This window comes from Callospermophilus lateralis, chromosome 12 (genome assembly GCF_048772815.1).
Source record: "Callospermophilus lateralis isolate mCalLat2 chromosome 12, mCalLat2.hap1, whole genome shotgun sequence".
Taxonomy (NCBI): Eukaryota; Metazoa; Chordata; class Mammalia; order Rodentia; family Sciuridae; genus Callospermophilus; species Callospermophilus lateralis.
The window spans coordinates 45037295-45053945 of record NC_135316.1 but is presented as its reverse complement, the minus strand read 5'-3'; the positions used below and the strand labels follow the sequence as shown (position 1 = coordinate 45053945).

General features: G+C 41.0%; 1 protein-coding gene across 1 annotated transcript in view; it reads left to right on the top strand.

Annotated features, from left to right (window-relative positions):
* Nucleotides 1-3433: 3433 nt before the first annotated feature.
* The window catches only part of Lmo7 (LIM domain 7), a 211118-nt gene continuing 197900 nt past the window's right edge, over nucleotides 3434-16651 (top strand). Inside the window, exon 1 of the mRNA XM_076872343.2 lies at nucleotides 3434-3766. Within this exon, the coding sequence (XP_076728458.2) occupies nucleotides 3698-3766 (69 nt within the window). The 5' untranslated portion in view covers nucleotides 3434-3697. The remainder of the gene's footprint in view (nucleotides 3767-16651) is intronic.

Here is a 16651-nt window from a genome sequence, read left to right as displayed (position 1 = left end):
TGTGCATGTTAGGCAAGTTCTGTACCACTGAGCTGCATCCCCAGTCCTCCAATGTATTTTAAATCTCTGTCATTGATTATCCTTTTACATTTAAAAAAAATGATTGAGAGTATCTTACTCAATGGAAGAACCATAATTTACACAACTATCTATTGTTGGAGGTTTTAATTGCTTAGGATTCTCATTTTTAACAAATCATGCTTGATTTCATCACAGTTTGAATATTCCAGAAACTAAAGCAAATAGTGTTTGAAATGCATGTTAATTAGAGATGCTCCCATGTGAAGGGCAGAGTGAAGAAGCAGAGACAGGCAAGGATGAGACTGAACAGAAGCTTCAACAGATTGTAGGACCACTGAGAAGGCCCAAGTCACTGGGTGGAATGGCTGGGCTTTTATACTACAGGTCACTCATTGTCAGAGGATAGTTGCTCTGGGAGGGTCATATCCTTAAGGGAGGCTGCTTCTGATGTTAAGGTCAACTTTGAAGGGGCTGACCATTGTGGGTGTCTACTGACCACATTCCCCAATGCTGTGCAGCAAGTCTTCTGATTAATAAATTTGGATGACAACTATATTGTTTTATGTCTTTAAAAATGAAAAGGTACCTCAAATTATTTTGGAAAATATTGTTTTTTGATGTTTTATCATAGTGAATTTTATTTCAAACTCCATAGGCACATGCCTTTCATTATAGATCTATATAAATCTTCCCAGAAGGATAAAACACTCTAATGACTGATTTTAGGAGGCAACGTATTATATTTGAATCTTCTGAGTTACAAACTTGCAACATTGAAGTGACTGAATTGATTTTGAAACAGAATTTACAACCCTCTATAGCCCTTTCCACTTAAGTAGTTGAACAAATAAATGAAATTTATTTGTTAGGAAAAATTTGATATACTACTGTTAGAGAAAGAAACCAAAGGGAAATCATGAGCTTTTATTGAATGCCTCCTCCACAATAAGCAATACCCTGGACCTTTACATCCGCCATCACATTTGAATCTCACAGCAATTATTTGAAATAGTTATTATCACCCCACTTTTCAGATGAGGAAATTAAAGTTCACAGATTCTGGTGTCTTGGTGACATAACATGTTCAGACATAACAATTCTCAAGCCTATGTACTTAACATGTTAGGATGCTGCCCTGAGACTACACATCAAGCCACATAACAATGCTTCAATTAGTATAATATATGTATTTATTTACTTTTTAAAAATTGTGTTATACTTTTATTTATTTGGTTTTTGGTGCTAAGGATTGAACCCAGTGCCTCACACATGCTAGGCAAACGTTCTACAACTGAGCTACAACCATAGTCCCAATATATGTATTTATTAACTATAGTAACATTAAGCTTCATGAAGTTTGTAGAATGTCTTTCTACTGGGTTGGAAATGTGTAGGACTTGCGTCCATAATTTTAAAATTTTTGTATCACTTGTAACTTCTAGCACTTCACATAAGGTATACACTAAATATTTAGCAAATACTGATAGCCAAAAAAGAAGAAATATATTCCTGGGTTCTTTTATTATTCCATCTTCTTCTTGGGTTTGGCCTGATCAGAGTTTAGGTAGGATGCAGAGATGGTTCAATCAATATTCTCCTCTTCAGCAGGAATGAATGTATTCCTGAAGCTCATAAAGTCTTATAAACAGACACACTGATTACATATGGTACCAAAAAAAAAAAAAAAAAAAGTTGAACAGAAATAAATCTACCAAGTAAACAGAAACCATTAGCCTGATCCAGCTGGTCTTCATTCAGAAGAGTAAATGGGTTCAATTCCAGCTTTAGATCTAACTTCCAGAGGACAGGAAATATAAAGGAAGGAGAAAAATGTTGAAGACACCACAAAGGAGCCATAGTACAAATTTCTTCAACAAGGCAGTCATTCAAAACAAATCAAATGCAATATATGTTCATTGATTGGATCTTGGTCTGAGTAAGTCAGCTGTAAAACTTATTTTGGAATGAGTTGGGAAAATTCAAGTCTGGATTGGGTATGATTTGGCAATTATTGTTAGCTTTAGCTAGGTGTTAATTTGGTATTATGGTAATGAAGTGTCTTTTTAAAGACAAGATGCATTTTGAAACTTTTAGGGGTGAAATATTATATCTAATCTTAACACTTTTCTGCAGAAAAGGTGATGAAGTTAAAAAGGCAGAGCGGAAACCTTTGTTAAATACAGATGCAAGGTTTTAGGTATTCATTCATTATACCAGTTCCTCTGCTCTATCTTTGACGTTTTTCATCACAAAAAGTAAACACCCAACGAAGAAAACCAATAAGAATAAAGGGTTGCTTCCTTTTTAGGAGAGAGGAACCAATCTTTATATTCCTCCAAAGGTCAAGACATCAACTGGATGGCCTGGATAGGGCTTCCGGAGCCCAGAACCAGGTCCCAGGGAGTCTACACAGATGAGCTGGTGGCTTTTGGATCTGATTTAGCCACAGGCAAGGAAAGGACCCTGGCTAATCAACCCGTGCACCTTTCACTCTCTGGACCTGAGCACCTACGAGGGTCGCTGCGGATTCTAAACAATCTGTCACTCGGCTGCCTATCCTCCTGAGTGTACCCACATCAAGAAATGTGGTAGTATTGACGCTCCACCTGTGAGCGTGGTCAAACGGCCTGAATTCGGGTGACAGGGGGGAAATGCAAAGCTTTCTGCTAGCTCGAACCCTGGATGGCCAGCAGCAGATCCCTTCTACCTCTACCCACCTGGAAGCAGGGCGGAGAAGAGTAGGCCCTGAGCCGGAGTGTGGGGTATTGGGGGAGTACTCTGCGCGTGCCAAGGCCATTACCCTCACCTGCCGCCAGGAGGGCCCCGGTGGCCTGGAGGGGCGGAGAGCTTGGGGGCGGGGCCGCGGGCTCGGCGGGAGCTGCGCGCCACCCGCCCCAGCCGCAGGTGAGGGAGGATGGCCAGGCCAGGCTCAGCTGCTACAAGTCCCAGAGGCCTCGGGGGAGTTTTTTGGCCGGGAAAGGTGCAATTGTGTGCAGCTATTCCTGGTATGTCAGCGGGCTCTGCGGCCGCGAGCCTAGGGCGCCGCTTTCAGGGGCCCCAGGAGAGGCGAGGCGGGCAGAGGCAGGAAGGATGCGGGCGCGTGGGCTCATCCCTTCTGGGCGGAGTCGCTGTCCGAACCCCCAGCTCCGGAGCGGAGGGTCCCCCCCACCCCTCCACGGCCCCTTGGCGGGAGGTGGCATCTCCCAGCCCAGACTGTCTGACCACAGAGGCGGCCGCGGCCGGGAACTCCCAGGAGCCGCGGGGGTGGGGGGGGGACGGAAGCGGCGACCCGGCTGGCCGGGGGTGGGCGTGGGGGTGGGGCGGGGCGGGGCCACTGCGAGGAGGGCGGCGGCTTCGCTGCGACTTTTGAAGTCTAAACTGTGGACTGGGCTGGTGCAGCTGGTGGTCCGCTCCTTACGCTCCTGCGCCTGCTCGGGTCCCCTTGGACTTGGGTCTCTTTCAGGAGTTTTGCGACTGCCACGTCTACAACGTCTTGTAGGTTTCGAAAACTTAAAACTACAAAGCCGAACAAAGGGGCAAAGAACCGGGAGTTTCGCAGCCGGAGCCGAGGCTGGGACGCCAGTTCGCGTCCCCTCCCAGACGCTGGGCCGAGACACGTGAGGGCACCCCAGCCACTCCAAGCACCCGCTGAGTCTCTCCCTCTTTTGCCCTAGCCATGGAAGGGATGGAGGATGCAGAGGCCGACTGCTCTGTAGCGTTCGCGGAGGCTCAGAGATGGGTGGAGGTGAGTGACTTTGAATGCTCTTCTTTGCAAATGAGTTTGCCACCTCCTGTTCAGCGTCGCGCGGTGACCGCCGCTCTTATGAGCATTGGCCTCCTCCAGTGACTTAGCTGGAGCGAAGAAGTGGCAGTTTGGGGGACTTGTTAAGTTTTGCCTGTCTTGCCTCTTAATGCCTAATTTAGATTGGCGCTGCCCTACCCTGGCACTCTCGCTGACGTCCCCAGAACTCCTCGGCGCGCGCTCACCCGGTTTGGGGACTGCCCGTCCCAGAGGACCAGCCTACATCTGCTGCGGCTGGCGGGGGATGTCTCTGCAGGCACAGCCCAGAGCGCGGGGCGCTGAGCTGGGCCAGGTCCTCTGGTACATTTCTTTGGGGGTGCTTGAATAGGGATGCGCGACACATACCTGGACAGCCAGTGTCGTGTGTGTGTGTGTGTGTGTGTGTGTGTGTGTGTAGAGGAAGGGCAAGTGATGGAGAAAAAGCTCACCTGGGGGGATACTTTCTCTGGGCAGAATCCAGCCCAGGAGTGCAGTTGGGGCACGTAGTATTTTCCGCGGGGATGATATTCTGAGGTCCCAAGATATAGTGAGGTCATTCACTGAAGGGAAGTTGCTTTTCCATCTGCGCCTCTCAGACAAGTAGACAGGATTTTCTGTTCCATTCTTTCTTGCTGAAAAGGAGATCATCGCCAGACCACATGTATCTGTAGAAGTGACCGCGACTCTTAGCTCTTATTCTCCTGGATGAAAGTGTTTGATTTGGGGGGGTCCTGGGGATGGAACCCAGGGCCGTACTCATCTGCGCTTCACCACAGAACTACACCCCCAACCCCAATTTGGCTCTTAAAATGGGACAAAAGAAAAGAAGTCTTTCAAGTCAAGTCCATCAGGTACAAGCACTTGTTAGAAAATTGCTGTATTTTGCGGTCATTTTGGAGTTATTGATACCACGTGCCCGTTTATTCAAGGTATTTAAAATTACATTTCAATTTAAAGATTATTTCATGAGAAAAACAATATATTCAAGGATACCAGAGTAAATAGTATTTTTAAATAAAATCTTCCCTTAAAGAAACACACGTATGTAGGAAAAACGGAAAGAATAAACTTTAAATGTCACATTTCTGACACTAACTAAAGGAATGTGAAACGTGAGTAGCATTGCCCACTAAGACAATGGCTAGGTCTAAGAAATCAGCTTTTGGTAACTTTTTGGACTGAAACCTTGAGCTGGTCTGAAGGTGACTTAGGTGTGAGGGGAGGGCACTGGATGTTGACAGAAGAATAAACACTGCAACTTTGAATTGAAATGAGAGTGGAAAAATTCCAGCAATGTAGTTAAGAGAAGTAACTTCCCTCATTCATAAACTTTGAAAAGTCAAGTCATCCAACTGTAATTTTCCATCAGTGGTGTTTGTTCCACATAATTTTAGGAAACAAATTAAACTCAGCATTTTCTATTTGAATGTTGAGGATAGAAGGAGGACGAAGGGAAGAAATATGGGGACATTCTGTGTGGAGTTTGTGTCTGCTTTAGGAAATCTGTGAATGTGGATCATTTCATACCCTTTTCTTTTTAGTATTTAGGTTTTAGAAAACTGAGAATTCCTTGTTTGTCCTTGCTTGCTCCTAATGTGTAGGGTTTCTGTGAGAAATTTGTATACATTAAACCCCTGGAAAGCATAGTGTGATTCAAGATAATTATTGAGCTTGGAAATGTGCTCATCTTTCCACTCCCATCTTTTGTATCCTACACAAAGGTATTTATCAGCAATGATTTTGTAACTCTGTATTGTGTTTGGCTCTATATTAGAAGAAGGCTGAGTCTTTCTAAAGGTATTGCCACATCTTTGTGGTATAATTAATGAAATTAAGTGATTATTTTCTCATGCTGCTTAAACAACTGCAGAAGGATTGTTGAAGGTACATGAATAATTTACATATTCACATATTTCTTGAGAATCTTCTTGGGCACTTGAAGTGACAGCAGTGGGCCAACTGTGAGGGTTATTTTATTTCTCCAGTTTGTGTCCACATTTCTTTCTCTTGTTAGCTATGTCTTTACAACCAAAGCACATATTTTAAAATATTGTTCTTGCCAAAAAAGGCAGAATGAATAACTTTCTCATTGCTACAACCTATTAATTTTCAGAACCCCTAATTTGAAGATGAAATGTTGATTCCAAAGTATTTTTTAAAGTATTTTGGCAAGTGAGGAAGATTATAGAGTGAATCTTTCTCCTGATTGCAAAGGCTCTTGCTCCATTTTACCCTGTCACTTTCCTCTGCATATACTGCAGCATAAAAGGGTCATTCACATGCATGCGTGTATGTACACACACACACACACACAATATATATATATATATATATATACTATGTGTGCTACATATAATATCTACTGCCTTTATTTTCAACTACAGTTTTAAATATCCCAAGGTCAAGAGATTCCAATAACTTTGTAAAACTTTGCATGATGACCAGATTTCATGTCATTATGTCCTTGCCACTTCCATTTTTCTACTCTGATTTTATTTTACTATTATTATTATTATTTTTTATTGCTGGAGATTGAACCCAGGACCTCACACATCCTGGGCAAGTATTCTACCCCTGAGCTACATACATCCCCAGACCTTTTTAAATTATATAATAATAAAATGTATATTATTTTATATAATATAAGTTGTCCAGTCTGGCCTTGAAATTGAGATCCTCTTGCTTCAGCCTCCTGAGTAGCTGGGTTTACAGGCATGGGCCTCTACACTCTGCCTTCCACCTGTCATCTTAAAGAGCTAGTATGTTGTTTTTGTAATGAGTTAAAGTTCTTAAAATTACTTTCTTGGAGATAGAGAAAAGAATGAGATATCAGGGCTAGTGGTTGTTATTCTGTCGATTGTTATGATTTTGTTGATTTCTTTTTTATTGACTTCAAATTGTACTTAGATTCTTAAGTTTATATATATATATATATATATATATATATATATATATATATATATATATTCATACATAAGCATACACACACATACACAAAATTGTATGGCTGCTCAGGGGCTAATTTTGCAACCAGAACAAATTCAGGAATGCTGCCTTTTATGATAACCCAGCATAATGATACTGGATTATTATCTGGTTGGAAATGATGTTTGGAATATTAATAATGTAGCAGGGCTGGTTTATGATTAAACATTGGTTTAAAACCAAGTTATGTAATGGTTTGAGGGGAAAGGCCAAGGGGAAGCTTGATTCTAGCAAGGTCAAGAGTGGGTGATGAAGTGGTAGAAAATACAGCCTGGACTCTTCTAATTTTAGTTCTTGTCTGCAGCACCTTTTAATCTTCTCTACCTAATAGTTGCCTTTGTCTCTTTGTTTTGAGACATTGAAAAGTCTTATAGTAAACAGACAAAATACTGATGAGATTAAAAACTGGATAGGGGGCTGGGGTTGTGGCTCAGTGGTAGAGCACTTGCCTAGCATGTGTGAGGCACTGGGTTCAATTCTCAGCACCACATAGGGTAAATAAACAAATAAAATAAAGGCATTGTGTAAAACAAAACACCAAACTGGGTATGGTTGATCACCAGTTTCTAGTCTGTAAGTTAATGTTGCTATCTAGGTTGGAGTTTAAACACAATAGTCATTTTTACGACTGGAGCAGAACAGGCTAGCTTAATTCACCTCCTTCCTGCTCACCTGTCCTTCTTGTTATCTCTGGGTTTGACTGTTTCAGTATCACTGTCATCCTGTAAAGGACCTAAGAGATGCCAAGCTGAGTTCATTGTCAAGTCTGGCACCACAATATGAGCCCTAATTCTGTTTACTTCCAATTGGTCTGGTTCCCCATCTGTCCCAATTTATAACCTTCAGGGATGTGCAGATCACTCTCTTTTGACTTATTTGTTTGCCTTTGGTCCTAAAGAATTTAAGGAATGTAGTGAATGAATTCTTAGGTTTTAAAGCATTGTACTTTCTGGGTCCCCTAGAATCCTTCTAAATGGTTTCCCTCTTTCTCCATGAAGTGCATCCTTTCTACTGGTGGTTGCCAGACTCTGGTGTGAAAGAGTTTTCGAGGAGTACAGGAATGCTCAGTGCAGATTAGCATTCATTGTCTGTAGGCTAAATGAAGTTGTCACAAATATGTAGTATAGCTTTCCAAATGTAGATGGAGTGGCAAAAACATTTATTTGAAATGTTACTAAATTCCTAGAAGTATTTTTGGTAATTATATGTGACTTTAATTGTTAAGTTGAATTAAGTTTGCCCTAAAAGTTTCTCAATACATAGTGCTTTGTAACCTAACTTGATGTATAAACATATTGTAACCTAAACTTGTAACAAATAGCTGCGTCTCAGCCAATCACAAGCTTCCTACTGTTCCAACCACGTTCAAATAAGACAGCTGTAACCAATCAGGCTTCTCAGCATCTTACTTCTGTTTCTGTATGTTACTTCGTTTTCTTTGGCTAAATGTAATCTGTCTCTGTGGTGGGTAGAACATTCTGAATCCATTTTTGGTCCAGACTATTGCACAAATAAAGCTTGTTAATGTCTGCAAAACTAGATTTGTTTTAATTTTGTCTTTTAACACAATCAACAGATATTAAACTTGAAGATGCTATAATGGTAAAAATTTGTTCTAAAATTGTATTGGGACCTGAAAGTGTAGCTTAATGGTAGAATGTTGCCTAGCATATGTAAGCATGGGTTCTATCCCCAGCTTGAAGGTGTGGGGGAATCATAGTGTTAGAAAATAATTCTTTTTACCAGTTCTCGAAGCTAAAACCATGGTTTTTTTTTTTTTTTTTTTTTTTGAGTCCAGAGTGTTAACCATTACACCATGGAACACTTCTTCAAAATAATTATTCAAAATATAAACCTGAATTTGATAGTTCCTTGTTTCCTGAGCAGCCATGAAAGCATTTTATTTTTATTAAATTTTTGATGAAAAGACTTTAAGACATTTTTTGATACTTAACTTTATTTTGGGTCAAAATTATCTTAATGTGAAAAGATGCTTCTGGGAGAATGTATGGTGAAAAGATTTTGAAGTTCTCAATCCTTAGTATAGCATCATGGTCCTTTACAATCTGGTCCTATATATCTATCTGTAGTTTTGATTATTTTCTCCATACTTGTACAGGTGCCAGATACTGTAGTGATGAAGAACACAGTTTTGAAATCACTGTTCATATTATGTGTCTACTACTTAAATTCTGTAGTCCTCAGTTTTCTTCTCCCAACCTCTCATAGTGGTTATGCAGTTAAATAAAATGCTGACTACAAAGCAGTTAGTGCCCCCTAATTGTTGCTTCTGTTGCCCATACATAGAATGCAGCAGCCTCCCCCCACCCCACCCCCCCGCCCCAGTGCTGCAACAGGTTGTTGAGTATGGTATATCTCATTAATTCCCTATTTATCATGGGAACTCCTCTCATTCTTCCACACTTAGGCTAAAATCAACCCAATGTGAAGTCTTTTCTGGACAGTCAAACCTCCACCCTCATCCATTCCTTCCTGTCCTCTGTTGCTCACAGAGATCTCTCTTTTTGTACTTGGTGGTATAATTCTTCCCATTCCCCCTCCCTCCACCCACCATGAGACTAGTAGCTTAGGGCACAAATAGTATCCTTTGCTTGAATATTTGGCATGTGCCTGGCAAATGCTTGTTGAGTCAAAGGCCATAACCTTAACACAGTTTAAAACTAGGGTTTTGAGGGCCGGAACTCATTTCTTCTCCCAGTGGAAACTTGCATCAGGGTCTAATGGAGAGTATGTTCCAGTTATTTGGTTGGGTCCTTGTATAAGATATGTCTTCATCAGAGTGCCGGTGTGGAATTTGACGTTTAGTCAGTATTTCTTTTTCTGTCCCAGTGCAGTTCCTCAGCCACATCACTGTACTTCTGATTTATACTTGATGGGTTCCCTTATGGGGACTTGCATTTAAAAAAAAAAAAAAATCCATTATTTGCTGACAGTGTGTGCCAGGCACTTTCAATTGCCAAATGCTTAGCCCCTTACCTGGACCTTCAGAGAGAGGCGCATCCCATGGGGAGCAGACATAGAAATAAACCCAACAATACCTCCAGGTAATTGCTCTAATGAGAGTTGCTCAGTGTGTAGGGGTGGTCTTGAGGAGGTGGTCTGAGTCGGCCTGATGAGTCTGAGAAGGCAGCATTTGAGACGTGGCTGCAGGGAGTTGAACATATTTGTCTAATGAGCAGGGGCATGGCAGCTTTTTAACTTGCTGTGAGATCTTGAGGTTGTATACAACATAACTTCCAGGAGTAGCTCAGAATGTTTTATTCTTACTTAGGAAATGTTTACATGCAGTGAAGTACACAGACTTTAAGTGTATAGTTGCAAGAGTTATGTCAAATATATCTATCCATGGAACCAGCACACCAATCAAGATGTAGATTTGTGTGTGTGTGTGTGTGTGTGTGTGTGTGTGTGAGAGAGAGAGAGAGAGAGAGAGAGAGAGAGAGAGAGAGAGAGAGAGAGATATTCAGGAATGGAGAGAGAGAGAGAGAGAGAGAGAGAGAGAGATAGATAGATAGATAGATAGATAGATTGATTCAGGAATGTTTTCTTCCAGAAAGGCACATCCATCTCCATCCATTCCATTTAACAACCTCTCTTCTGATTTCTAATAGAATATATATTTATCTCCTCTATTTGGCAAATAAGAAAGGACCTAGGAAAGGGAGGGGAGGCAAGGGAGTTCCTAAAGTCCCCTTGGGAAGGAACTGATTCACACAAATAGGAACCAGGGCAGCAATGTTGCTAGAACAGCCTGACTCCAGGAAGTATAAGCAGATTTGTCAAGGTATTTCCTGAGGAACTGGGAGGGATCCAGCACAATGCCAGTCATTATGGATCCTTTCAATGTACTGATGCCTTGAAAGCTAGAAATGGACTTCTTTCGTACAGTAAGGGAACAGAGAATTTATCCCTTTAATAAAAAAGTATCATTGAACTAGTTGGAGATGTGGACGCCCTGTGTCCAAGGGAATGAATGAATTATGATTGTTCATACACATCAACATGTTACCCTCTGGCAACTTGGAGCCAATTTGCAACCATGAGCAGGAGTTGAGAGCACCAATATTTTTTTCTCATTCTGGCCAGAATTAAAAATTCTCGTTTGTGTTTTCTCCTAAATAAGTACATGAGAGAAGCATGTTGTTTCATTTTTTCTCAGAATATTAATGATATTAAACATTTATGTAACAGATGACTCATTGAATTTCCTCCAGTGAGGAAGGAAGGTGAAGCGGAGACAAGGAGGGTTCTGTTCCTTCAGTGAAGTCACAGGAGGCTAACTAAGTCACAAGTGGCCACTGTGAGGAAGCAGAGCTTGGTGTTTCTTCAGCCATTTGTAAAGCCCAGGAAGCCCGGAAGCTTCTCCTAGCTGAGAGAGCAATCCCTGTGTGTGTGGCAGGGAGTGTGCTGGGTTATCCAGTCTGCTTTGGTTCTCATCCTTCTGTGCAGGACTCCAGCTCTTCCTCTGGATGCCAGGAGTGCTGTGGGTAGTAAGGGCCTGCTGTTTTGTTAACTGGCTCCTTTCATCTCCTCCATTTAAAAACTGCTTCTTGCCAGGCATGCTGGTGCACACCTATAATCCCAGCAGCTTGGGAGGCTGAGGCAGGAGGACTGCAAGGTCAAAGCCGTCTTCAGCAAAAGCAGGGTGCCAAGGAACTCAGTGAGACCCTGTCTCCAAATAAAATACAAAAGAGGGCTAGCGATATGACTCAGTGGTCAAGGGCCCCTGATCAATCCCCATACCAAAACCAAACAAACAAACAAACAAAACCTGCTCTTGAACATGACAGCTTTTGAGTTATAGAAAATCACTAGCTTTGTGAATGCTACCTATGAAAAAAAAAAAAAGCAACAATATCTATAAATTTGTCCAACCCTTTTAAGTTTGGAGAAGAGGCATTTGTGGTGAACTGTTCTTCTAGTTACCAAGTACAACTGAGTTGTTGATATTATTCCATTACCCTCTAGTTTCTGACAGACAGATCTCAAATGCTTGTTGAATGAATGCATGTTTGTGTCCAGTCAAAAGGTTGGCTTATTTAATGGTCATCTGCAGATCTCCATGAGCCACGTAACTATCAAAAATGTGTTGGAGCCTGAGGAAATAATAAATTATGCATACCTGTGCTCACTCTTTAGTTTACAAAGGTAATTATTGGGTGTGTTTCTTTAAAAACACGTTTGATGTACTCAAAGCTCTTAATAAGGATAATGACTGTCATATCTATACAACTTTGAAACAGAGGTTTAACTTACTCAATCTACTGCTTTGCTCTTAAAAGATGGTCATTAGTAAATCCTAGAAGTGAATCACAACAGCTGTGTAAATAGCCTTTCCAAAGATTATAAAATATCCCCAATGGCATGCTCAAAGACTGGTTCTAGTTCCCGGGTACTTAAGTATATTTGATAATGATTCACAGTGCTAGACATTATGTCTGTCTTCAAGCCTGAGGAGGATGGTCTCATGAAGACAGGTTGGAAAAATCTTGTCTGTGTTCATGGTAAAGAATTGGTGATAACTAATTTTGACTCAATGCATTGAAGATCCTTCTATAAATCAAGAACTCTGTCCTATACCAGAGTGAGCTAACTTGAATCCTAAGTTACCCATAAGTGACAATCTTACCAGAAAAGGTGAATAACTGACAATTAAAGGAACTAGTATTTTTGAGTTTTTACCATGGGTAAGACCTTTGGCCAATGCATTATACCCACATAGTGTTATAATGAAGGACTAGTATTGCCTGAGGATGTTTTTCTCAGATGTGGATAATGGGGGGTCAGGGGAAATAATTTACTCGGGAAATTCTAGAACTAGCAAGTGGTGGTTGGAAATTCAAATTCAGGCAATTTGACTCCACAGCCTGTCCTCCTAATCCCTGAGCTGCTGGAGAGTGACACTGGCCAGTATGTGATGGTAAAGGGTCTCTTAGTCTGGAAAAGAGTGTGTTCCCACCCTTCATTGCATCTAAAGCTGTGGTTTTTTTTTTTTTTTTTTTTGAGGGGGGTACTAGTGATTGAACCCAAGGGTGATTAACCACTGAGCCACATCCCCAGCCCTTTTTAATATTCATTTTGAGATAGGGTCTTGCTAGGTTTCTCGGACTGGCCTCAAACTTGTCATCCTCCTGCCTCAGTTTTGAGTTGCTGGGATTACAGGCATGCTCATAAAAGCTATAAGGTTTTATGTATTACAAACCCCATTCAACAGCACAGGTTCTATCTTGTGATACTAGTGTGGAGAAAGTACATGATAATCAAATGTTACGTGTTCCAGAATTGCTGATGGACACTCTTGAGCAATTACAGATTCATCTAAGTGAATTGGTTAGTGCCCAGTAAGCCATTTAAAGTATTACACAAGAGGAACAATTTTATATGGTGGCCTTGAGTTATACTTTGAGTTAGAATGGGAGATGGATTGTGTCTAACTAGTTAAAAAAAAAAAAATATATATATATATACATATATATGTATATGTGTGTATATATATATAATATAATATATAATATTATGTGGTGCTGATGATTGAACCTAGTACCTCAAGCATGCTAGGCAGGCTCTCTACCATTGAAATATAACCCTAGTCCCTAACTATTTTTTTCTATAAAACAATTAATGAAAATATCAGGTTCTTAAGTGGACTCCAGTCCAGTAGTTCATGCATACCCAAAGTTGTACAGAATCATTGTATAATGCTTTGTGATATAGGTCATGTTTTTGATGATATATTCTAGTTTGTGTTCTAGACTTGTAAACATTGAACCTGAGACAGTGATAGAAGATTATGCCTTCCTGATCAGAATGGGATGTGATCCAGATGTGGGAAGTGGGAAAGAACTACCTGAACTATTCTTTGTATCATTGTTTCATAACACTTAGTGGAAGTGTTATTGCCAACCTCATTATAAACTTTGATTCTGGAAATGGTTTTTCTCATGAGTTTGAAGTATTGTTTTCCAACCAGTGAAAGGGAAATAAGCAAACATGTTGTCTTTGCTTCTTTGGCAGGAATCAATTTGGAATTGACCTTATTGACTGAAGAAAATCTTGACAGTCTATCAAAAGCACCAGACACATCGGCTGGTCATAACTTCCCTCTTAAAACATTCTCTTCCATTGTCCTTTGCACTCTTTTCCTTTTCCCCTTAACATTTCTTGTCCTTTGTGGGATCCTCTTCATTATTGTCATCAGTAAAGGCAAGAACATCCAAGGGTTCATCCTCCCCTGTGTCCAGTCCTCTGGCCATAGTCTCCCCCTGGCAGGTGTTACCAAGTCCATAGTTTCATAGTTCCTCTCTGTGCTGAAGACTTACTTATTTATATTCCTGACCTTGACCTTGTCCCTAACCTCAGGACTTGTATATCTGATTGGCTACTCAAGATTTTTCACATAAGCCAGACAGGCTCATCACACTTACTGTGTTCAAAACAAGACTCTTAGTTCCTTCCCTCCCATTACCTGTCTGTTCCCATGTCCTAGCAAAAGACTCTGCCTTTTGCCCACCCGTTGCTCAGCCCCCAGTGTTAAAGTCATTATTACTTTTGTTCTTATTTAAGAAATCACACCACTCATTCAGTCTTCTAGTGTGTGAAGAAACCAACTGGTGATATCTCCAGGTACCTCCAGAGTCTGACCCCTTCTTGCCATATCCACCATCACGATTCCCGCTTTTGCAATAGAGGGATTCCTGGTTTTAAAACAACATCCAGATTCCTCTTTAAGAAGGTACGTTTGAGATTGTATGTCCAATTCTGCCATCTCCCCAGGCAGTGGTTTTTCCATTACATTACCTGGAAAATTTAAACGGCAGTGTGTAGGCCGTCATGTCCTCTTCCTTGCCACCTGTCTCTTTTCTGCCCCTGCTCTTCATCTTGCCTGCCATGTCCTGTCATGCTGGCTTCCTGCTGTCCCTCAAGTGTACCAAGATGGCTTTTTCTTTAGGGACTTTGTGCTACTGTTCTTCTCATGAAGACATTTTTCTCACATGTTAAGGCACTGGATTAAGGGATGTGTCCTCACCCTGACCCTTCCCCTGTCAAATAGCCCCTGTCAAGCTATACTCTTATATTGATGACATTCAGCATTACTGGCCTTCACAGGATATATAGATCCAGGATATGCATACATAATGTATGTGTGTGTTTGTGTGTGTGTGTGTGTGTGTGTGTGTTTTGTGTATGTATGTGTTTGGTTGTTTGTCCCACTTGAACACAGGTACCTTATTTGCAAAGACAGTTTGTTTTTAGGCCTTGGAGAATGCCAGGCATTTAGTAGGTACTCAGTAAGTATTTACTGGGTAAGTAAACGGATGAATGAACAAATATCTTTATTTTATATACTTGAAATCTTTTTAGCCCCGTGACATGACTTGCTTCCTGGATATGCTTCACTCAACAAGAGAAGTTGGTTTTGTTGTATTAGGCTCCCCCCCCCCCTTCACTTTCTTCAGATTCAGTTCAAGATTGAGCAAGTTCCAAGCATGTTGTTTCATAAAGCAAGTTTAAACCATGAGATATTGACTTTGTTCAGTCAGTTCTACCTGCAGGAAAACAAGTATCTTAAGGTAAACATTCAAGAATGTTGGAGGTGAGGGTGAGCCTTCTTAACCAAGTACCCTGTGCCGGGGGCAATGCACCATCAGGAGACTTCAGGAAGTCACAGCTCACTGATGCTTTGTGTCCTGCAGTTTGAGCATGGGTCCTGTCCATCACTCATCTGAGACAGAAGCAGAAAATAGCTTTACAAATAAAAGGAAATAATAAAAAATTAGAGAACAGAAAGTTATTTTCCAACTCAGACATGAGAGGCCCATCTTATCTTTCAGAGTGCTGCACTTTATACCTATCTTTTTGTAATCTTTCTGTAATAGCATGTAAAACTGAGGGTGGAGGCTTTCAGTAGCTTGCTCAGAAGTGTGGGGAACAGGAAATTGGACTGGATGATGCTCCTTGGCTGTATTTGTATTTAGTTGACTTCTCTTCACTTACCTTTTCATTATTTCCCCATGCTTACACATAAATTGATGTTATTATTATTATTATTATTATTATTATTATTATTATTTATTAACAGAAGAGAGAGGTTTAGAGAAGTTAAGTTTCTTCCTAATGCCACACAGCTGGTACTGGTAGAACCAGTATTTGAACATAGATTTGTCAATAGAAAAGCTCGAGCTGTCAACCACTTGTATTTCTCTTCCTCTTTTGACTCTACCTGCTGGGTGGGCCCATATATAACTTATTGTGCTATTAGCTGCCTCATATATCTGTCATTGTCTTGCATATTTTTCTTATTTCATAATTGGAGCTAAATTAAAAAGCATAGAAAAAGCTGGATGTGGTGGTGCACACTTGTAATTCCAGCAACTTGGGAGGCTGAGGCAGAGGGATTGCAAGTTCAAAGCCAGCCTCAGCAATTTAGGAAGGCCCTAAGCAACTTAGTGAGACCTTGTCTCTAAAAAATAAAAAGGACTGAGGATATGGATCAATGGTGCCGTGCTGTGGGTTCATTCTCCAGTACCAAAAGACAACAAAACAAAACAAAACAAAACAACAACAACAAAACATAGAAATGCTTTGACTTAATATGGGGTGTATTATAAATTGACACAGAAGTTGAAGTAGGTGCTATTAAGTAACTTCTTGATGTTGGGATAGGACAGGGACTTTGAGACAGTGTGTGCAGTGAGGAAGGGCATGGAGGACACTTGCCATCATGGTGGTTCTTTCTGGAACTCATCCTGACAGAAGACAGTCACCGGACAGCATAGGGAGAATGTGAATGTATTGGATGTAAATATGCAGGAAGTTTGAGGGTGGGAAAAACATTTGTGGGGT